Raw genomic sequence first — 23,140 nt, 5'->3', positions numbered from 1 at the left:
TGTAGAAGAAGCTAGTAGCTCCACAAAAAAAAATCATACATATCAATACTGTATAAAAATGCATCCAAAATTTGGAAGGGGCCTCACTTGTTTCAGTAGTATGTAATGTTTATCAGATAATTCTTCAGTGGAGAATTCGTGAACAATTCAGTGTATTAAAATGTTTGATTTCTTTTTTAAGTCCCTGCTGGTTATCTGTGTAATTTAGCTGTGCAAGAACTGGATGCGCTTCTACACAAGATAATGGAAGAATACAGTAGGCTGAAAGCACTTCAAACACAGCTGATGAAGGATTGTAAACAGGTAAACTTTTTATAGCATATATGAGTATTTGAATTTTATCTGTTGCATGATTTCCCTCTGGATGAGCAAAGAACGTGTTTGAAATTGTGTTTATGTTCCTGGTTGAGAGGCAGAGCAAGGCAATGATTTGATAAAATGGAGAAAGCTGCTACCCATGTCACAGAATCGTGGAATGGCTGAGGTTAGAAGGCACCTCTGGAGTTCATCTAATCCAACCCCTTGCACAAAGCAGCATCAGCTAGAGGAGGTTGCCCAGGACTCTGTCCAGCTGAATTTTTAATATCTCCAATGATGGAGACTCCACAAGCCTGGTGGGCAACCTTGTCTTCTTCAGGCTACATATTCCCAGCTCTCTCAGCCTCTCCTTGTAAGACAAGTGCTCCAAGCCCCTGCTCTTCTTTGTGACCCTCTGCTGGACTCATGCCAATATGTCTGTTTCTCTCTTACACTGGGAGTGCAACACTGGACCCAGCAGTCTAGATGTGTCTCACCAGTGCTGAGTACAGGGGAAGGATCACGTCCCTCGACTTGATTGCAAACACTCTTCCTAATGCTGCCCAAGAGGCTGTTGGACTTTTGTCATAATGGCACACTGCAGGTTCCTGTTCAACTTAGTGCCCACCAAGGCCCCCAAGTCTTTTTCTGCAAAGCTGCTTTCCAGCTGGTCAGTCTTCTGCATGTACTGGTGCACAGGGCTATTCCTCTCTAGGTTGCAGGACTTGGCATTTGCCTTTGTTGAACTTCATGAGGCTCCTCTCAGTCCATTTGTCTGGCCTGTTGAGGTCTCTTGAAACAGCAGCACAACCATCTGGTGTATCAACCACTCATCCCAGTTTTGTACAGTCTGCAAACCTGCTGAGGGTGCATTCTTGTCCCATTATCCAGGACACTAATGAAAAGGTTAAACATGTTGGCTCTGGTATCGACCCATTAGCTACACCACTAGTTATAGGCTTCCAGCTGGACTTGCCACCAATCACAACGTTTTGAGCTCATCAGTTCAGCCAGTTTTCAGTTGGCCTCACCAACCCCATTATCCATCTGTTTGTCTGTGGGCATGTAATAGGTGGTGTCAAAAGATTGGTCAGGTATGATTTCCTCTTCATAAATCCATACTAAATGGAGTATCTTCTCACCTTCATGTGTTTGGAAAGGGTTTCCAGGATTGTTTGCTCTGTCATTTTCCCAGAGATCAAAGTGAGGTTGAATTGCCTGTAGTTCCTCAAATCTTCCTTCTTTCTCTTCTTGAAGGTAGGAGTGCTTTTATCTAGTCCGCAGAAACCTCCCTCAATCACCATGACCTTTGAAAGATAATTGAGAATGGCCTTGCAATAACGTGGACCAGCTCCCTCAGCACTCCTTGGTGTATCCCATCAGGCACCACAAATTGTTCATGTCCAGTTTGTTCCCTAGCCTGATCCTCCTCCATCAAGGTTGTCTTCCTTGCTCCAAACTTTTACACTCACCTCGGGGGCCTGGGATTCCTAAAGACAAATTTTATCAGTAAACTTGGAGTTAAGTACTTCCATGTATTAAATGAGGTACAGTAACCAATTATATCTAGAGATGGTTGAAGGTCATGTGTATTGATGGATATACATGTACAAAAAATATTTGTATGTGAAAACTGCATCTTGGGCCTCAGTGGGGTGTTAGTGTCTTTCTCTCCTCCTTGGAGAGGAAGTATAGTGCTCTAGAGTCAGAGGAATTATGACTTAACAGTTTATATCCAGAGAGAGGAGTTTGAGATTTACAGTGGACATTCTGCACAGGCTGATCAACTAGCTATAAATGTATACTTGGTCATTCAGGCTGTAAAATGAAACACATTGTTACACTGTACACTCTCTTATGCATTGGCCACCAATCTTTCTTATGTTTATAATTACAGTTAGTATTTTTGCTATTTTTTATTACTGTATTATTGTAATTTGTATTTACTTGATTATTTTTTAGGTCAAAGAACCATGTCCATCTTCTTCAGAAAGGACAAAAGAAGAGGAACCTAGCCATCTGGAAACAAGAAAGGAGTGTCTGCAGACCCCTTCACAGGGTCTAATGGGTAAAAAGATGCATATGCTGGTTTTAATGTATGTATATTTAGAGAGAGAGAGAAGACAATGACTTTAAATTTTAACTGATTTATAGCTTACTACAGCTTGAAGCACGTAAGAGATTTTTGCAGATTTTGCAGTATGATACTCTGATTTTCTTAAATCTCTAAAATATTTCAGAATTATATTCTGTGAAAGTTTTTGTTCAGTCTTTTTCAGTTTTTCACAGTTAAAGTTCTGTTACCCATATCAAATACAGTTTTGCAAAACAGAAGATTAAGTGATAATTATTTGTTATGGAAAAGTAATTGATATGATACCAGAAGAAATTTTTAGCTACAGTAATTATGCAGTCCATCACTGCTAATAACTTTGGAGGGACTAATGATGTAATTTAATGTAATTTATTTCCCCCCCCCCAATAACGTACATATAGATCCTACGATTCAAGAATACTGTTTGAAGGAGATAGGGAACCTTAAAACACAACTTGAAGAACAGCATGCTCAAGAACTGGAACACCTGCGGTCCTATTTCCAACAGCAGCTGAAAGAAAGTGAAGAGAGGTACACTACAGAGATTGTCCATCTGCAGGATAAGCTTCAGAATGCTGGGATATCCTCTGACCACACGAGGTATGAATCCGTTCTTTAATGCTTATAACTTTGTGCTGCACACAAAAATAAGTGTTTCAAATAATCATTCATGTAAAGCTATGTGCTTTACTTCAAAATTTAAGAAATTCTTTATAAACACATTACTCTTATGTTGTTTTGTTCCTGCAAGAGTTGAGTGTTACGAAGAAATGACATAACATTGCAAACTAAGTAGGGCAGGATTTAGAATTTATTATGTTTTTATAGTTAATAGAGGAAGATTTGAGAATTGGAATGATGTGTAAATGTCATTTCATATATATGAGCTTTTTGGCAGTAATTTCAAAACTTCCAACTCAACAGACAACTTTTAACCCTTGAAACTCCAGGCAATGTACATTACATCTAAAGACACCTCGTGTAGAAATAGTTGCATGAAATTGATGATTTTCTGGAATGATACGTAGCAAGAAAGTTTGTGGCAGAGTTGAGGTCCGCTTGACACATTCTGGCTTTCACCAAGTCATGGGCCGTGGGATGTACTCATCAGCCTCCTCCTGGCCCTGACCATTGTGGCCATTGAAACCTGAAAGAGGTGCAAGTGTCTTGGGAGGATCCTGACAGCTGTGGAGCCTCCTGTTCCTTGATTCACTGTCTCCTTGAATGTGTTCAAGGGTGCTTTTGTGCCCTATTCAATGTCATCTCTGGTTTCCTGTTCTTCCATTGTTGACCCTCATATTCCTTCCTTATGTTTCATTTACTGTACTACAAATCCACTCAGTTTCCCTACATTTTTCTTTTATCTGAATCTCCCTTCTGTGAGAGAGAACTGTGAGGGTTTGTTAATCAGAGGAGTGCCCAACTGTAAAAGGGAAATGGGTAGACACAGTGGCATAGGAAATGCTACTAAGGAGGGGGGAAAATTGTCTAGATGTTTCTAGAAATTGTTAAATATTTGATATACTTACCACAGTACTCTCTTAAAAAGCAAAAGGACTGTGGTAAGATAAATCCTTAGAAGTTGAGAGAAATGAAGATAAAAGTATTTTCCTTCAGCTACGACCCATCAGAACCCGAACAGCTGTTTTGCCCTTATTGTTTGATCACAGCCTTTTCTCAGCCATCTGTGTTTTTCTAACTCTTAAACAGTTTTCCTTTCATTCCTTAAAATATGTTTCTAGTCTTGGAAGTGGCAAGTAAAATAACGAATTTTTTTTCCGAATTTGAACTAATACTTGTATATACTTGTTTTGAGGTGAATAAGAGGTCCAAGTTCTGAAAATGTTTATGCATCTGTAGGACTGAGGCCGTAGTTTTGTATCATTGTTTTCCATTATCTGTGTTATAGAATCAGTACATATTTATTAGCCTGAGCTCAGTTTTAAGGGACTGTATGGCTTCTTAAGTATTCTTTAATCCTTTTAAAAAAAAGTACAAGCTATGAGCATTTTCAAAATGCAGTTTGTGAAACTGTATACTTCTGTATGTATGTTGGCCAGGACAAGTTATAAATATTCATATATGATTTCTAAATTATTTTTAAATAGGTGCTTAGTGTTCTGAATTCATTCATGATAACTATTCAGCTAAAATACTCAAAACTCATTTTACATGTGTTAAATAAGCATTTATAGCAATTATCGATATTTGTAAGCTAAGAGTAGAGAAAAAATTTCCCATGAAGAGTTGCATTCTTTTTAGCTTTAATACCTGAAGTTCAGGTTTTAAACATTAAAATTAAACTGGAGTTTTACAGGAAAAGTTCCTAGATCAGTATATAAATTGGTTTCTAATAATGTAGTGTGGAGGTCTGTCTCATTACATCTCAAGCCTGAAGAGAAGATGAGTGTCTTTTAATGGGGTAGTCAGTAACCTGTTGAATGATCTGTCTCCATACCTGGTTTGTTGCTGCATCTTTTAAACTAAGCTCTAAGTAGGAGTATAGCTGTGGCCAAGTGTGGGAATTTTGGGGGGACAATTTCATCTGGTTGTATATCCTATTGCAACATCAGAAAGGGGGGGGGGAGTTAAAAAAAAGGAAATCAGTTGCTACTGTTCGTTCATCAAATCAAGCATGAATGCTAAGAATAATGGGTTGCTTTTTGTAGTTAAAAATGTCACAAGTTTTATAAAATTACTGTTACTGTTCTGGAGTCTATTTCAGGATTATCTAAACCAGCTCTCAGATTTAAGCAAAAGAAAAGCTTCATGATCTCTGTAAAACCTTAGTGTAGTTAAGATTGTAAGTCTCACAGACAATAAACTTACTTTCTAACTATCTATTTTGTACCCTGTCTTTTACCAAGGTATTCATTTCTGTGTGGTAGCAGATAACAAATTGTAGAGGAGAGATTTATTTTTTTTAGCTAGTTTGATACTGTGTCTTAGCCTTTTGGCAGTGTATTTCTGTTAAGTCTTTTTCAATATGTAGTTAAAGGGGAGCTAGGGTTTTGGTGGTGTGTGGTGTTATTTTGGTTTTTACTGATTTACAGCACTCTGAGTATATAGAGCAGTTCTGTTGGAAAAGACAGTCTCTGAATATATTTCAGCATGTTGTTATCTAAATATAAAATGAATCATATTAGACTTATTATTCTTATGTTTATGCCTCATCTATATAACACAAGAAAGCAAGCAAGCAGTGCATTTGTTGCTAAACATCAATTTAAAAGAATAAAAATAAATATAACCATTTTCTAGGTGTTTTTATGGCTTCATACACATAGCCATTCTGGTTTCTCTCATATCCATATGATTCAAACAGGTGCTTTTGTCTTCATCTTATTGTGTAGTTATTGAGCACAAAGTATTCTCAGGTAGCTTTAAAAGTAAGTTGTTTGTGAGGTCCTTGGCAAAACCGGTGTTAAGGTGTATTACGCTGAGAGGAAGAGCTAGCATTTGGAAGGCAGATGAATCGCAAAGTCAAGTGTATGAAATTAATGGCATGGGAAAAGGTGTGTCCTGAAGAAAATATTTGCAGTTATTTGTCTTTGAATATATATAATATATATATTCATATAATGCATATTTGAATATAGGAAGAATAATGTCTATCGAAATATTGATTTCCACGCCGCCCCCCCCCCCCCCCCCTTTTTTTTTTTTTTCCTACCTTTTTAGTGTATCCACAGGTTCAGAAATAAAGCTAAAAGACATCTTCAGGACAGTGAAGTGCACTGAAAATCTTCATCAGCAAAAAACAGATGAAGCACTGGAGGTATCATATAACTCAGTTGACAGCTAATATACATATGGTCAATATAATTTATGTGCTTTGGGTTCTAAGATGAAATTGAAATATGGACTAATATTTGGTAGTATTAAAGTAATTATTATCTTAGTATTATGCTATGCTATTAGACAGTCCATGTTAGAGGAAGAAGATTTAAATTTTGCTGAAAAACATTTCTGGAAATTATAAGCAATAAAACTTGCTTTATTGGTCCTGGGTTAAATTATATTTTTTATTTTTTTATTTTTCCCTGAAACAAGACATTTGGGTTGGGCTGCTTCTTACTAAAGTCGAAGAAAATTAGTGTTCAAATTCTGGGATTTCTTGAGGAGTCTTTAAAATATTGTGACTTTTCTTTAAATACTAGTTATGAAAGAAGAGTGATTTAAGTGAAATCCTAGTACTTCTGAAGTATAGACTGCACAGTTTAGGAGAAATTTTGAAAAAGTAATACCAAAGATCTTAGAAACCAAATGCAAATGGAAAAGACCCCATACATTCCTCCCCTAGTACTGCTGGAAACCTGGCTTAAAAATTCTGCATTTTGAAAAATAGCGATGCTGTTTTGTACTGCGATCCTGTGCTTTCTCACCTGTTTTCTCTGCATTTGACAATTTAAAAAGTGTTGGGAGAAGAGTTGTTGCAAACTCAACTTTAAAATTAATTTTGAAGCAGAAACAAGGCAAAGTCTTTTACCTAGTTTATGTTGTGGTACAAAATCATGTGATTTGCATGAAATGAAGATAATCTAATTGAGGAGAAAAATCTGTCAGATTCTAAAACTTCTAAAATTAATGAAATAAAAGCCCAAATATATGATCTGAGATTTCATCGTTTTTTACAGCTTGCTAGTGAAACTGAAATGCAGAATGATCTGGATGTTGTTCAATTGCTAGAAAAACAGTACCAAGAAAGATTAGAAGAAGAAATAGCAAAGGTATTATTTTTATTTTGTTACTTTAAAATATGTTTTAAAAATGCTGTCATTTTCACTTGCCATTTCTAACAATTCAGACAGTTACAATACTGTATGCCAACTTTTGTTTGATTTATTTACAAGGAATTGTTTCGTTCGGATTCTGAACGGGAAAGTCTTAAAACAAAAAAAGTTCTGAAACGTTTTGGGGTTTTTCATTTGTCTGTCCTATTCCTAAAAAGTTCTGAAACGTTTTGGGGTTTTTTATTTGTCTGTCCTATTCCTAAAAAGTTCTGAAACGTTTTGGGGTTTTTTATTTGTCTGTCCTATTCTTAACTCATAATTTCTGTTCCTGTGGGGGGCGGTGGTGGTGTTTTGCTTTAAAACTTCAAAGAAAGTAGACAACGTGCACCCATGCCTGACACTAGAATTTATTTAGAAAATCCAGAGGCTTAGAGAGTGGATTTCTTGCTACTTTAGGCTTAACAGCTGGTCAGTTCAAAAGATTTTGCACTTAAGTTTCACACTATTTTCTGATCATATTTTATTGTGCATTTTAATATATTGTGTAAAATGCATACTCTTTATTTGGATCTGGTGACTTTCTCTAAAACATGAGAAGTAAAATTAAGATTTTATAGGTAGAGTATATTAAATTGTTTGTGGATTTAGTTACTTTTTGACTTTCAAAAAAGTTTTCACTTCTTTGCACAATGAAAAATTATCTCTGCTTTCATTATATCACGGCATAAATAAAATTAACATAAATGAAAAATTTGAAAAAATAAAGAAATACTTCTTTAAAGGATTTGCAGTCAGAGTTAAGAAGAATGTTATAGCCAGCGCTGGGTGATGACAATTTAAGTAATCCACATTTCTGGAGTAAAAGTTCAATTTCTCTCATCTGCTGCTAAGAAAACCCTTCTTAATGGGAAAGCGAAGTACGCGATTGGCTAGTGTCTTGTTAAGAGCAGTTTAAGTTCAAAAGACAAACTCACATTTTCTGGAAAGTAAGTTAGGTGTTTTCTTTTCAAGTGTAACACTTCTCTATTTACTGTACTATTTTTTGACACTTTTTGTAGCTTATGCTATAAATGGCTGTGTTTTTAAATCTAGAAAAGAACTGCTCATGTGATTGGAAAAGGGGTTTGTTTGTGTTAGAAGGGGATACTCAGCAATACAGAAGTTACTAGCCTGTTGTAACTGCAACTGCAGCTACAAATGCCAGTAGAAGTTTCTTTCTGGTCAAGTAAAATTCCTGTGCTGAGTATCAAGCACATGGCACTGCTGTCTTTATACAGCCCAAAATTCCATGTCAGTGAAACCTTTACAAAGGATGCTTGGTTAGATAGAGGAAGCTTAGCACAGCTGCACTTACGTCAGTATGCCAGGACTTTTTAAAGTCATCTTATAGAATCTTTTTTGAAAAGAGCTAGATAATTCTGTGCTAAATAATATATTTTAACTGAAAATAGCATCATAGTTTATTAAACTACCTTAAATACAGCATGTCTGTATTTAAGACGTGACTGTTGATGAGATTTGGAAGATGTCTCTGTTCTTTTACATTTCTGTTTTCCTCTGGGGGGAAAAAAAAATCATAGTTCAGAACTCTTAGTACTTATATTTATATTATTGATGGTCAGCAATGAGATTTCTTCAGAAATAGGAGATGCTGTAAAGCATAAACTAATACAGACTTTTCTTACTTATGCAGGTAATTGTGTCAATGAGTGTAGCATTTGCCAAACAGACTGAATTGTCAAGGATTGCTAGGCTGAAGGAAGAAGTAGTACAAACACAGACTGTACATCAACAGGGAATGCATTTTGAAATTAAAAAGCAATGTAGTGAAGAAGAGGTTGACAACCCTCTTAGAAAAGCAACAGAAAAAGGCAGTAAGCATGAAGAAGAATTGAAATCACTTTGCAAGGAACTCAGTGAAGAGTCTGGTGAGATCAACTTACTTGGAGAACAGCTTCATTCTAATAGCAAGCCTGGTTGCATATTAGGACAGACCACACATGAATCGGTGATTTCTGAAGAATTTTTTTCCCACGTCAAAGGGCTTACAGTGGAAGAGACACCGGTAAGTCGGGGCGGGGGAAGGCAGTGTGTAACACCATATCCCCCATATCTGAATAATCTTTCCAATGGATTTACAGTTCATTTCAATGAGAAAACTGCAAAGAAGGAAGTTAAGATGAAAGTTCCATTTAAATATTTCCCTTTCAAAGGGGTGACAGTTTTAGACCTAAATTATGTACCCTTATTTTCTGTGTTCTGCCTGACTGTGATAGCATTATGCTATGCTGTGAGGAAAGGAATATGGCACTGGTTACATGAAAATAGATTATTCCATTTCATGGATAAAACTGTATTGCAGGCAATAAATTGTATAAAGACTTTTTGTAAGCTGGGTTATATTCTGGTATTTATGCAAGGAACACATTAAAAATAATGCTTAAAGAGTTTGAGTCCCTTGTGATAAAGGATATCAGCTGAACATAAAAATTATAAAAGTAATGTGTAAAATATATATTTGGCATTTCACAAGGATGGGGTGGGGGTAAGGTGGAATAAATATGGTAAAAAGCAGTCATAAATTTTGACTCACAATTTCATCCTAAGTTTTAAAATTTTTTTAAATTAAATTTGGCATTAGTTGAAGCAAAAATTACACTTTCAAATTTGTGTAACAGTTAAACATTCTGATCTTGTATTATCTTGATAGTGAATAAACTGTAATATTCCTGTTTTGTATGATACTGCTCTCTCAAACTTTTGTTGTTGTACACACACTCATACACAAGTGTATGTGCCACTGTATTTTCTGTTGAGATCCCCACCAGCTAAAACGCATAAGCATTAACACTGTTCACAGTTAGTTTAAAAAACTTGTATTTTAAATGGAGAATAATTCTAAGTCTAGACCTTCCAAGAAGCAGGCAACAACACAATGCTTTCGTTAAAGCTACTTTGATTTGTGAAAGTATTTTCTAAAATTTATTAAATATTTACAAGAAACTGTCACTGAACATAAAATGCTAAAATAGTTCCAATATTTCAGCGCTACAGTGAGATGACAGCATCAGACACAGAAACATCAAGTCAGCTGTTGTTATATGAGGAACGTTTGGAAGACATGCGACAGGAGCTAGTACGGCAATATCAGGAACATCAGCAGGCAACAGAATTATTGAGACAAGGGCACATGCAGCAAATGGAACGTCAAAAAGAAAATCAAGAGCAACTCTTAGCAGAGCTTGAGAGTCTTAAAGTGCAATTAGCTGAGGTAACATGGAGTTTGGCTCAATGAGTTAACATGGATTAACAAAGGGACATCACCAGGCAGATTTATATTTATTTATACTTGTATCTCTGATATGTATTGACACGCACATATTTACTATATGCGTACATACACACCCATGTGCACACACACACATATATCTATTTGTGTGTGTATATGTACAAACACATATATGCGTATATTTCTTTAATCAAAGCTCAGTCAGTGATGGATCAATTTAGACTTCTGTATACCTGGAGAAAACCTGCAGTGCTGCACAGCAGCCAGAAGAGTGAGTGAGTGAGCGAGCGCAGATTCATTGTAAACCATGCCACCTTCCAGATACATGGCCCTGTGCAGGTTGCAGGCTAGCATCCATTTACATCAATGAAGCCACCAGCCATAGCTAGAAATACCATAGAATTCTTCATTTTATCTCATCCCCACTTGAGGTCAGAACTTGAACAGTATCAGTGGCTTTCTGCAACAACTTCCTGCTTTTTTTTTTTTTTTTTTTTTTTCCTTGTAATCATAGGAGATTAAGTCCTTACTGACTGTTAGAATGAAACAGAATCAGTGGGGTTTGGTGGGAAACACCACTGTTTCTTTGCCTTTTTAAACTTAACTTGCTGTCACTCTGTATGTATTCAAAGCCTATAGTAGGTATGCTAATGAAACTCATTAATTTATCTTAATAATTAAATCTTCAAAAGTCATGTCACTTATAGACTTGTCTTCAAGGATTCCTTCCCTTGAAAGATAAAGTAAACAGAATCCAGAAGAATTTGTCTTGCTCTGATTTAATTTCAACAATGAAACATTACAGAAATGCACATGGAAATTGTAACCAGTGAATTCTAAAATTCTTTGATTTCACTGTGGAGTGGAGCTTTAGGTTCCTTCAGACCTTATCCAAACCTGGTTGTGTTCTGTTTAAGTTTGGATTAAAAAAGCTGGGGAATCTAGAGAGTCAGTCACTTGTATCCTAGGTGTCTTTTCCAGCAATGTCAGGTGTCTGTTTCTCCTAGCTGCTTTGTAGATGTCTTTCTATCATTTATCCTGATAATCTTTCAATATATACATTCCTTCTCCTTTTATCTCTTTGTCAATTTGCAACTGTATCTTTCATCAGGGGTTGCAAATTCCTGAAACAGATAAACATTAATTAGAATTTATGCTGCTGGCTTTTCCTCAGTTTTTAATGCCAAGGATGTTTATCCATAAGAATCATATAGGAACATGTACATTGTGTTTAAGCCATGAACACTCCTAGCTCTTCTAAAAGAGCGTGTGTGTAGGCTTTTTATAAAAAGAACTTATTGTCATCTTTATTCTTGTGCAAAACATGTACTATAGCATGTAATATCCAGAAATCCCATCCAGTTTACATTGTGACCACTGTGTTTCATAAAGAGCATAAAACTTGTATAAAATCTTAAAGGTGTAAGATACCAAAAGTACTTATTAGCTGTATTCCATTGTAGAAGGTTTTCAATGTCTTTGTAACCATTTAAAGAGGTGGACTGAAATTTCTTTGTGCAAAATATGTAAAAAATTAGAAGTGGCAGGACTCACTAATACTCAGAAGCTTAAAAACTGTGTGTGCCTCTATAACACTTCTTTCTTAGCATGTCTCAATGGAGAATGACAGCCTGGTTGCAGAGAGAGAGAGAATCCTTTTAGAAGAACTGGAATCATTAAAACAACATTCTGTACCCAGAAAAGAGAGGCTCTTTTGTGAGCTACAAAACAGCAGCACACAAACAGAGGTAAATATGGACTTTGACTTTCTTGGCAGCTGTGGCATGTAAAACCAGTAAAATTCCTTTTCGCTGCTACTCTTTTTATGTAATATATTTTCCTAAAAGATGTTGGGTATTGCTTGAACAGAGCAGGTTTAAGAATCAAGAGGTGGTACTGTTAGACATAGTTTTTTACTTTGTGTAAGCAGAAGCTAGTTTAACAGCGTGAAGGTGGGGATTATTACTATAGCTGTTTGCTCAGGTAAACTCACATTTTCATATTGCTATAGCAACACCAACAGAAAGCACAAGGGCTGTTTAATCAGCGTAACGAAGTTGTTTCTAATAGGCCCTGCCTTGGATTTCCTGTTTTGATTTACATTTTAACTTTTCCACGTAGGAAGAGTATTTCTTGTTTTGTAATTTGGTGCAGAAGTTTTATTAACAAAACACAACTAATTTAGGTTTTAGATTTCATGTTATACTGCATATAAGAAGAATATGTTGATTCTGGCATGACAGGATTTCTGTCCTTTTTGTCTTCTCTCCCTCTGCAAAAACTTATGCAGAATGAAAATGAAAACCAAAACGATGTGAGAGAGCAGATCTTTGAGGATGAAGATGGAGGAAGAAAGCCTGATGAAACATCTTCAGCTCTTCTTTCTAAAGAAAGGTGCTTAGATTTGTTAAGAAAACATCGGGTTTTTTTAGAAAACGTTGAGAATCATGTTCTTGTTAAATTATATTTATAAGCTTTATCCTGACTGATGATAATGGCATTTTTTATTCTAGATAGCCATATTTCTAATTTACACACTTTAGATTAAACAATGTCTTATTTTTTATAAAGCCTAACGGTGTAATGGCATAGAGGATGAGACAAATCTTAACATATTTTACTATCTTTTTCATATTACATATAGAATCATATACATCATTTATACACATGTGCTTTTGTATACCCATTGTATGTACATATATGAAATAAGTTTATATGAGTTATTTGCTAATACCTTTTGACTGTTCTGTAACTTTTTGATCTGTGTAGGCAAACAATCTTTTTAATTGTCACTTTGAGAAAAGAGTAATTTTAAAATACCAGGCAAATGTAGACCTCTGTTTTGAAAGAATAACTAGATAAAATACCAAGATAAAAGTACAAATATTGATAAATAGTTTGACTTCTTACATATTTTGTAAAAAGAACTGACTTCTAACACAAATATGCTTTTAATATTTGTGTATATGATGTGGGTTTTAGTCTTAAAGAAATCTTAATTTTACTGTTCCAACTGCAAATCTTTCCTGGTTGCAAGGGTGTATAAGGGGAAAAAAACCACTTTGAAAGCAGGGGAAAATGAAAGGACTGATTAGTTTCTGTCCTGCAGGCATGTTTTTCAGAAGGCTAATGAGAAACTCATGAAGATTCTTTTAGAAGTTGTGAAGACAACTGTGGCCATGGAGGAGACAATTGGTCGCCATGTTCTCGGATTACTGGATCGGTCTGGGAAAGTCCAGCCTTCCAAACCAGCTGGATGGGATGCAGAGACAGAGGAGTCAGTAAAACCCTGTATCCATGTGGGGTATGAAAAAGGTACTGCTTGTATGGTTTTCTATTTCATAACAAGTAGTATTTGCATAATTATATATTTAAATAAGCTTAGTTTTGAAAATTGTAATTAAAAATAAATGCTTTTTTTAAAAACTATTTGTCATTTGAATGCATATGACATCTCTGCTTAAGAGACAACGTTTCAGGAGTTGCCTGGGTCATGCCCCAAACCAGTTATGACTCTTATCTATGGTCCTGTTGTAAAGCCTGCAACAGCATGGGAAAGTGATTGAGACATACAAAAATAAATATGTTCCTGTTGAAGGAGGCGAAGAGAAAGAGAATGAAACATAGCTCCGTGGCATCTTGCACCAACTTTACACCTTCCTGCATACGTATGGGGAATGGGAGCTGGTGTCAAAGGCCATATCTCTACCAGTCCACTAAATGTACTTAGGGACGCTGCTGGTCACTCTGGCCAGCTGTCATGGGGCAGCCTGTGTATATGCTTGTGGACTTCCTTAGCCTGCTAAAGAGGATGGTTGCATGCAAACAGCCTTTTGGAAGCAGTTCCAGGAACTTTCTAACTGCCAAGCCTTGCCCATCAGCTGTCTGGAGGAGTGCTGGTTGGCACAAGCCTAAAGGAGCATTTTAACGTTGTATTTAATTGCTTGCTAGTGTCTTAAGAACTCTCCCAGGCTCTGTTTAATTTCCTGTGATTGTACTAGGATAGTGTCCGTCCATTTCTCTTTTGGGCAAGAATAGGCACTTTATCGTATTGCCATTTAGCATAAGGATGTGTACATTCATCCTGGGTCTTATGGGGAGGCAATGTGCAACAGATCAGTTCAGCCTAAAACACATTATACATCTGATTTTGGCTGGAATTTTAACTACTGTGAATGAGAAAAAGAACTGCAAGTCAAATACTACATTTCATTATTAAGAAAGAATCTACTACAGAGTAATAATACAAATGGTAAATGAAGATGAACTTTACATCTTTCATTCAAAATGTAGATTATTAAATATTACTGATTCCCTTTGGCTTTAAATACAGGTCACATTAAGCCTTGGGGCAAGTTAAGAAAGGTTGTATGACTTGTAGCACAGTGACATCTCTCAGTTGATTACTCAAAAGGTTATCTGTGGTGAAATGTGTACAGCTGCAGTCTTAAGATTCTTGAATTTTTCAAATAAAAGCACTTTTATGCCTGTCTGTTACTGCTGTTCTATTAAAAAACCTCATAACTTTTGTTTTCTGCACATTTCTCTGTATTTAATTGTGAGGAAAATTTATTTTGAAAACTCAGACTTTTGAGGCTTTGCCTTTTTCCCCAAATTTTAGATTGGATAACTAAGCTTCTGGCCTTAATTTTTGATACTTGTCCAGGAGACCTTAAAGATTAAGAACATCTGCTACTATAATTGAAGGAATCACTTCTTTCAAAATGGAGTATTCTTGCACTTTACTTTGGGGTGGGAAATGAATAGAGTTTGCTTATGTTAAAGCAGTTCAAAGTATCTTCAACCACTGGCGAGTATTTTCCACACAGTCTCCTAGCCAAACAGTAAAAGGAGCAATCACCAGGCTCAAAGTCGACCACCACCTCCTTTTGTATCCTGAGGTAGTCTTAAATTTTATGTAAACTGCATCTTAAATAGGTTTCCTATATTAAAACCAGCAATTTCTAAATATTCTTTGTATTCTTTGTGTTCTCTTTGTATAGTCTGAGGTGTGTAAAAAGCATTGGGGTTTTCACAACATACATTGCCCAAAGGAATAAAAATGTGTTCTGGTTATGTAGGTAGCGATCACAGGCTGTCACAGTTACATGTATTACCTAGTGCATTCGCTGAACCTAGTTCATAGTTATATCATGCTGTCATGACCCAGACTGGACAGACCAGGGAGTCGTGTTTAATTCGAAATTCCCTCGGGCTAAATTAAGGTGAAACGACACCAAAGGATCAGTTAAAGATTTTATTCATGACAGAAGCAAACGGAACTGGGGAGGCATGGTAGTAGGTGGCAGGGTTTCTCACAACAGGAATTGGCATAAGACTACTTCTGTAAACTGTGTAACCATATACATCAATTCAGGGAATAAGGAGATCCCTCCCGTTGAGTCACGAGGTTCAGAGCAGACCCACTTGCTTTCTAGACTCCTCCTCACAGAAGGGTGTAGGGGCGGCTGGATCTACTCTTAGTCTCAGACGTGGTCAACGGTTTATATCTTGAAACAGATGAGGTGTAGGGATTGTGGAAAAGTAAAAGGAAAGAGAGAAGATGACAGAGAGAGAGAAAGGAAGAGAGAAAGATTTCACCGGTCCTGGGTCCAGCGTTGGTTCAGTCAGCCGAGGGGTCCAGTCAGCCGAGGGGTCCAGTCCTGGTGGGCTTGCACACCTGGGGCTTCAGTTGGTGTCCTTTTATCATCCTTGTCCCTCCTTTGGGTGGGCACCCGAACTCGTCAGGTTAATGGGCAGTTTGTGAGCCTTTGGGCTTGGGGGTCGTTTGTGGAGTAAATTCTCCTTCCCTGCAGACACGGCCACTGTTTGATCTTTGTATCAGAACAGCTTATCAGAACAGGGAGCTGCGCAGCCTCCAGCACACCCTCCCCCTCCTGTTGCTGATGTCTGAGCTGATGGGCTTTTCACCTTGGTTCCTTGCTGTGCAGGGTTTGTCTTTAAGCAGAACTTGCCCCACCACAATGTTTGAGACATTAACTCTTTCAGTCTTTCACACATGCCTATTCTCAGAACATGTACTGTTGCTTTTCTCCTTCATTCTCATTTGCTGAGAATATTGCTCCCTTTTCTCAGACAGTAAATACATAACTATGTACAAAGCGCTGGTACATGATTGTTGCTCTTCACTACTCTCACATGTGCTTGCTCTGCACGGGCATGTACAATGCACAATACATGCATTTGCTTTTTGCCTGCTGCTGCACAGCAATATGTATACTTATATTTGTCACTAATTATTGCCATTAACAATTCTTAATATGGATTACTTGCATTACATATATGTAGAAAAATATAGTTAAAAGAGTAGCTTTATTTGGTGTTTTCGGTGGGTATAATATAGACTTAAGTCTAGCTCTCATAGTACTACTGTTTAAATGCACAACAGGCCCTGTAATTGGAGTGTATTGTTAATTTCTTGTGAAGTTTTCTGGTGACAGTGTACTCTCTTAAATAGAAGAGAACTGTATTCCATTCCACTAGTAGTGAAGGTTGACTGTTTTAACTCTTGTGTTTGCTATTAGTGTATTTTGAGGGAGCATGTAAGGGTTCACTCTTCTGCAACAAAGCAATTTGCCTGTTATTGTAATGCCCCCCATTGGTATAGAGCTGTTCACATGCCAGTTGCTTATTCTGTTATTCTTTTTTGCATGTTTCATTACATTCAGAAATAATTATGAAAGGAGAAGAAACCAAAGAAAAGAGTGAGGATTAAAGAAGACCCAGGCTTACAGTGGCTATAATGGGTGAATGTATACTTTGTAATGTATCTCTGAGGTTGTATTCACAGTTCTCTTTTTTTCCTTTCAAAATGATACAACAGCATCCTTGCTGTGTACATAGTTCTGCCACTGGGGTCAGACAGCCATAGATAGTAGCAGTTGTACTGTTTCTTCAGCTGAAGTATTTGATCCTTCTTCAAATGGAATTATATGACAAATTCTGTTACTGTTTTCAGCAACAGGACTGTTGTTCATTTCCTATACTTCCACTGAATGGCCTGAGAGGACATAACTTTTAAATTTTTTTTCCCCAATTGTTTTCTGGAATTAAGAAATGGATAGACACTACTTTTATATTTTAACCTGTTCATGTTATTGTATTTTCTAATACCTAGCCAAATAGATCTTCCTTTTTAATTCTGTAGGAAATTTGTAGGAATAAATTTGTACCAATAAAAATCTAATAATAAAATAGAAAATATAATGTGTTTAATAAAGCAAATTCTCTCTGACCTTCTGAATGTAATCCATATTTATTGACAAGCAAAACTCAGCTTACTGGTTTTGCTGAGTTTCAGCATTTTAAAAAGCTGAATCATTAAGGTGATATACTTATAGCCATAACCTGATTTCTAGAGCATGCGGAGGTTTATCTGGGACCTTGCCTAGGTTATTGGCTAACACGGGATTTTTATTTCTAGCAGAGTAAGTAAAGTTCAAATTTCAGTCATAAAATGTATCATTGGAAGTGAACAGCATTTGTGCAAAGTAATCTGGTGAGTTAATTTCATCTGGAGATTTGGGCCAGGAATCATCGTGACAGAGACAGCAGGCTTTGCTGTTCTCCTCCCTCAGGTTGTACCTTGGGTAGAGGGACTGCATAATGCAGGTTGCTCTGGAAAAGCCTGTGTGGTTATGGCATTCCTTGAACATAAAACCTTCTTACATACTTTCTGAGCTCCTTGTTTCTGAACAGTGTACCAGGAACAAGGTAGTAAATAGCTTTAGACACTGAACTGCCATAAAACTGATTTTTTTTGTTTTCAACTTGTAACCCCTAACCTTAATTCCGCAGTGGAATCCCAGGAGTGAACTGAGATGCTAGCTCTACATGATGCAAAATATGTATTGCTTCCTAAATGTCAGTTGGCAGCTCATAAACAACTTCTGTATCTGAAACTTCTGAGTAATCACTGTATAATTAAGCACTTTTCTTAAGATTTAGTGAGCATGACATCAGAAGTGCTGAACTACAAGCTTCGTGGCAAGCAAATAATATGAAACTTTGCTGGGTTTTTTTGTTGTTGTTACAAGGAGAGAATTTACACAAGGAGAAGACATTTTTACTTGGGCCAGTTATATTCTATTTATTACTTTGTGTTGACTGAAAAAAAAAAAAGGGGGGGGGGGGGAACAGGGAATTTGATTTTAGTTCTGTTGGGGTGGGAGATTGAGCAGCATTATAAGGATTAGTAAAATGGGAGTTAGGCATTCAACTGCCAGGGGGTTAATAAGACTTGACAACATTTCTGTTTCTTGCTTCCACCACTGAAAATCTTCTGGAAAGATGCAGTATTAAGACCATTTTCGGGGGAAAAAGATGCAGAGATTCTCACTTTGCAGAGGAAGATTTAACATGGGCTACTGTTTAAGTGCCACTTTGTAGAAATTATAATATGGGTGCCTGAGATTTTTCATATAGCAAAAATATATTTTCACATTGTTTTATTTTGTATGTATCCAGAAGAAATGGAAGCAAATTACAAAAGAACTGACATAAGCAAAACAGGAGTTTAAAATCTCATCATTGGTTCTTGGAGGCCAAATTGTACTGTTCTGGTCACTGGCAAGAAGTAATAATATTAGTGATACTATTAATGTAAGAGTCATATTCTGAGCCTGGCTTTTAAAAGATTACACTCTGAGCAGGCATCAATATTTTTAAGTTTTTCTCTAAACGTTTCCAGAGAGCCAGAAGTTCAGATAATTTTGCAACAGACTGCACATTTCTGCAGTTGTTTTGTATAATGTTTATTTCTGTACTTGACATATGCTTATCATTGCACAATTCAGCTGTACCTCTCAAGCAAATAATTTACCAAAATATAAGGGTTATAGGACATGAATTATGGGTTAAAGCCTGAGAAGGAAAACAGGAACATTACATAGATAATTTGTACTCCATCAAGAAAGAATTAGGTTGTGCAATAACTAATATGTCACTGTTTTATCTTGTTTATAGCTGTGCTACTGTACTGTGGGCTTTTATTTTGTGAGATCTCTGAAGCTAAGCAGGGTCTTACGTGGTCAGTACTTAAGATGGGTGGCCTCCAAAGAGCATCAGGTGCTGCAGTAAGTGTGTCGGTGGCTCAGTAGGGAATATGTTTTCCTTCAACTCGATCTTTAACCAATACCTTGGCGCAGCATTTGGAAATACTTATGCTGCTGCATGTCCATCTTAAATGAAGGTCCTTTCTACTCTGAGGGTATTAAAGCTTCTGCATCACTATTGATATTTTGAGACACCCAGAGCCAACCCAAATTTGGGTGGTGAGAAATCAGAATACTATTGAATAAAAAAATGTGAAATTGTTCATTTTGCAGCCTTCCTTACACTGCAGGGGGGTGGAGTATTAGGATCTTATGGGAAACCTTTTGTGCTATACAAACCCATTGCAAATATTTAGTGTGCTGGCAGAAAATGACTGCCAGCCACTGCTAGGGTGACTCCACTACAGTAGTTTGTGACTGAAGTTCCAAAGTGCAGTACTCAAAAGTGCTTTGAAATCCTGTGTAGATGAAAGGTGCCATGTGAATGTATATTCTATTCCATCTGGATATTTGTTCCATCCATGCATATAGTGTGCTTCTGTTTTTTCCCTTTGGAGTGTGAAAAGAGTTTGTAACATTATATCCCACATATCTAAAAGGAGATATGAAACAGTAATGATATAACTAGAAGAAAAAAATTACTAAATACGTCTGCATTTAAAAAATCTTAGCAATTATAAAAGTAAACAAAACAAAACCTTTCCAAATGAAAATAGCTGTGGATTAGTTTGTTGTATATGGGTCACATATACAGCTGCATCCATAATGAAATAAATGCGTAGATATAATTATCAGAATGTTTGCAGGTATAAAAGTATAGTAAGTAAACCAGGTGGTTAATCATGTCGCAACTTGTTAAAAAAAAATATAAAAACAAACCTGAAAACTAGAATCTGACTTTCTTGCTAGGTTCAAACAACATCAACAAGGGGACTTGTATTTCCAATGTTATCTGCATGCCTGGCTAAGAGGCAAAAGCAAGTATAAGGAAATTGTATCCAGCAAGAGTACTAACTACATTTTCAAAGGCAATTTGTAAAATTGACCTATTATAATTTCATTTCAATTTCTGTAACTAAACAGTTCCAGTTCAGCAGTCAAAATCCCTGGAGTAACCAGGAACTTCAAGATAACCCAGTATTGCAACTATATTGCTAAACAGGCACTGATTATTCTTAACTCATTTAGTCATACTGCTGTTGTGCAAAAATAAGGTATTTTGGGGAGAAAACCTTAAGCAAAACCAACATCTAATTGTTTAAAAAAACCCTCAACACACCAAAACATATGATTTATTTTTTTAAAATATATTTCAGAAATGTACTTCATTAAAATAAACTGTCATTTTAAAAAAATTTCCACAGTAGCATTTATTTCTGACACTTCAAATCTAACAGCCTAATGGCATAACACTCCTTCATTCTTAAAACGCGGTATCAACAATAGTTATCTACCATCATGATGTACTACTGTATTGTTATTTCATACTGAAAGTGTGATTTTAAAACATCTCAGGAGTTTGCTTTCACTTGTCTTGCTTAAATACAGCCCTGAATTCTAAATAATGTCAGATTTACTGTTTTCTAGATGAATTGCTATGAGTTTAATACCATAGGCAAACTTTGTATCTTCTGCTTTTCAGACAGAATAGATAATGCCCTTAAACTGAACCAGACCTCAGGAAGATTGAGAAGTAGGCAGGTGCCTAGTAGGGACAGTTACAGTCCCCCCTGCACTGTACTTGATTTCTTCAATTACCCATTTTAATCAATTTTCAGTTCGCTAATAATAATGCTGAATTTTGATGTTCTGTATTCTAGTCTGTTTGTCCTGAGAAGTTGTCCGAATTACGTGCGTGTCTTTCCCTTTACTCCCTTGAGCCTGTGCTTTTGAATCACGACCTTGGAACAGTTTTGCGTTAATGCACGCTAACATAGCTGGGCATTGGTGAAACAGGGACTGACAGTCTGGGGTTTTTTTACCTGATTGTATTTTAAAGACAATCTTGCAAGTTACTCAAAGTAATGAGGGTTACTGATACTAACAAAGGTTTGAAGATGAGCCTCAGAGCCCAAAAGCATACTGAAAGGACGTCTAAAATATTCTCTGTTAGTATCTCCTTTTCTCTTTCCCTTCTGCTTTTTGTAGTTAACACATTGTGTATCTTGTTTGTGTAAGTTTTAGTATGCAATATTTCCCTTTCTGTCTTTGTGACCAATACGAATATTTTAATCATTTTATGACATGTCTTTCTAATCATAACTCAGATGCACAGTTCTCTGTGTTTTGAAGTGCTATGAGTCTGTGTGAAAAGATAACTATTGTTTTTCCAGAGTCCTGTTCCTCATATCATGGTAGTAGTATGGGAGATGATGATACTAACAGGTGGTCAGGAGCAACGGATGAAGGACTACTGAGCCAACATCTTGCAGAAAGTGGAGTGGAAATAGATCCTGAAAATGAAGAACTCGTTCTGAATATTAGTTCTCGACTACAAGCAGCTGTTGAAAAGCTTCTGGAAGCTATCAATGAAACTTCAAATCAGGTAGGGTGATCTAATAGTGAAGCATTTTGAACTTTGTGTTTTGATTATTTTTTTTTCTTTATTTTTCTCAGGAATGTGTTTTTATAAGCCTAGAACTTGTAGGCTCATTTTGAAAGCTGAAACAATACTTGAGGTGCCTACACCCAGAAAAGTCTGCTCCAGCATGACTTTACTGATGGATTTAGATTCATGTTAGAAATCTGCTTTGGACTAGAGAGGAAACCTGAATTTGGGCAAGTTTCTCAATCTAGGGCACACTTTCATTGCTCATACGGGTCATCTGCATTCTACTACAATCCAGAGATGAGACAGGAGGTGTCAGGGCACATTGGGCTGGACCTTGTGAAGAGGGAGTATTAAGGTGGGAACTGTGCCCAGTTCTCTTGACATTTTAGTCAATTGACGGGCCAAAAAGGTGGAGACCTCCTACTGTCTCTTCCAGCTATGATTTAAACATGGCCAGTTGAGCACATATCCCCCTTGCTCTCAGACAAGGAGTCTGCACTCCAGCTCTCCAGTATTTATGTGAGGTATGTGATGCATGAATAGTGTCCAAAAAAGAGGCATTGTATGGCTACTCCTTTCTCTTTGCTATCAGTCAGGGTATTTTGCGTGGCGGGATGTTAGTTGCTCTCTGGAGTACTTCCCTGATAATTTAAATGGGAGCTATATACCTTGCTCAGTGAGTTCAAATCATACTGCTTATGCCATGTGCTTTACTTTTAGATTATGTACATCTCAATTTGAAGGTATCAAAGTAAATACTTTATCTCACTGTAACTTTTTAACCTCTCTTGAAGACTCAGTCTTTAGAATCAGCTCTTTCATCTATCTGAGACTAGAATTCAAAGAATATAGTGTGCTCTGTGCTACAGACCCATCTGTTAGTTAACCTAGTAATGATACTACTTAAAAAGTCATTGCTTTCTAGTCTCTAGGTGTAAAATGTGTGAATTATAACTACTGGAAATGAAAGAGAAAAAAAAATCTGTGGTGATAAAAGTAATATGAAAATTCAGCTGTCTAATACTGTAAAGGTTTTAAGCATTTAAGTATTTGTTCCTTCTGAAAAATACTTCAAACATGAAGTTGATACTCTTTTTTAAA

At 36.5% G+C, this 23,140-nt stretch overlaps 1 protein-coding gene across 10 annotated transcripts in view; it reads left to right on the top strand.

The window, feature by feature from the left end:
• The window catches only part of AKAP9 (A-kinase anchoring protein 9), a 123,160-nt gene that overhangs the window by 55,520 nt on the left and 44,500 nt on the right, over positions 1–23,140 (top strand). For 7 of the 10 annotated variants that reach the window (XM_030008497.2, XM_030008499.2, XM_030008498.2 and 4 more), the window contains 11 exons: positions 182–303; positions 2,260–2,365; positions 2,794–2,992; positions 6,074–6,170; positions 7,030–7,122; positions 8,819–9,190; positions 10,172–10,396; positions 12,022–12,162; positions 12,702–12,808; positions 13,524–13,729; positions 21,822–22,033. In XM_030008497.2, the coding sequence (XP_029864357.1) occupies positions 182–303; positions 2,260–2,365; positions 2,794–2,992; positions 6,074–6,170; positions 7,030–7,122; positions 8,819–9,190; positions 10,172–10,396; positions 12,022–12,162; positions 12,702–12,808; positions 13,524–13,729; positions 21,822–22,033 (1,880 nt within the window). The remainder of the gene's footprint in view (positions 1–181; positions 304–2,259; positions 2,366–2,793; positions 2,993–6,073; positions 6,171–7,029; positions 7,123–8,818; positions 9,191–10,171; positions 10,397–12,021; positions 12,163–12,701; positions 12,809–13,523; positions 13,730–21,821; positions 22,034–23,140) is intronic. The other 3 variants (XM_030008496.2, XM_030008492.2, XM_030008491.2) reach the window with 3 other exon arrangements.

Source organism: Aquila chrysaetos, chromosome 3 (assembly GCF_900496995.4).
Source record: "Aquila chrysaetos chrysaetos chromosome 3, bAquChr1.4, whole genome shotgun sequence".
Classification (NCBI taxonomy): domain Eukaryota; kingdom Metazoa; phylum Chordata; class Aves; order Accipitriformes; family Accipitridae; genus Aquila; species Aquila chrysaetos.
The sequence above is the reverse complement of the archived record's forward strand: the minus strand, read 5'-3'. Positions and strand labels throughout refer to the sequence as shown.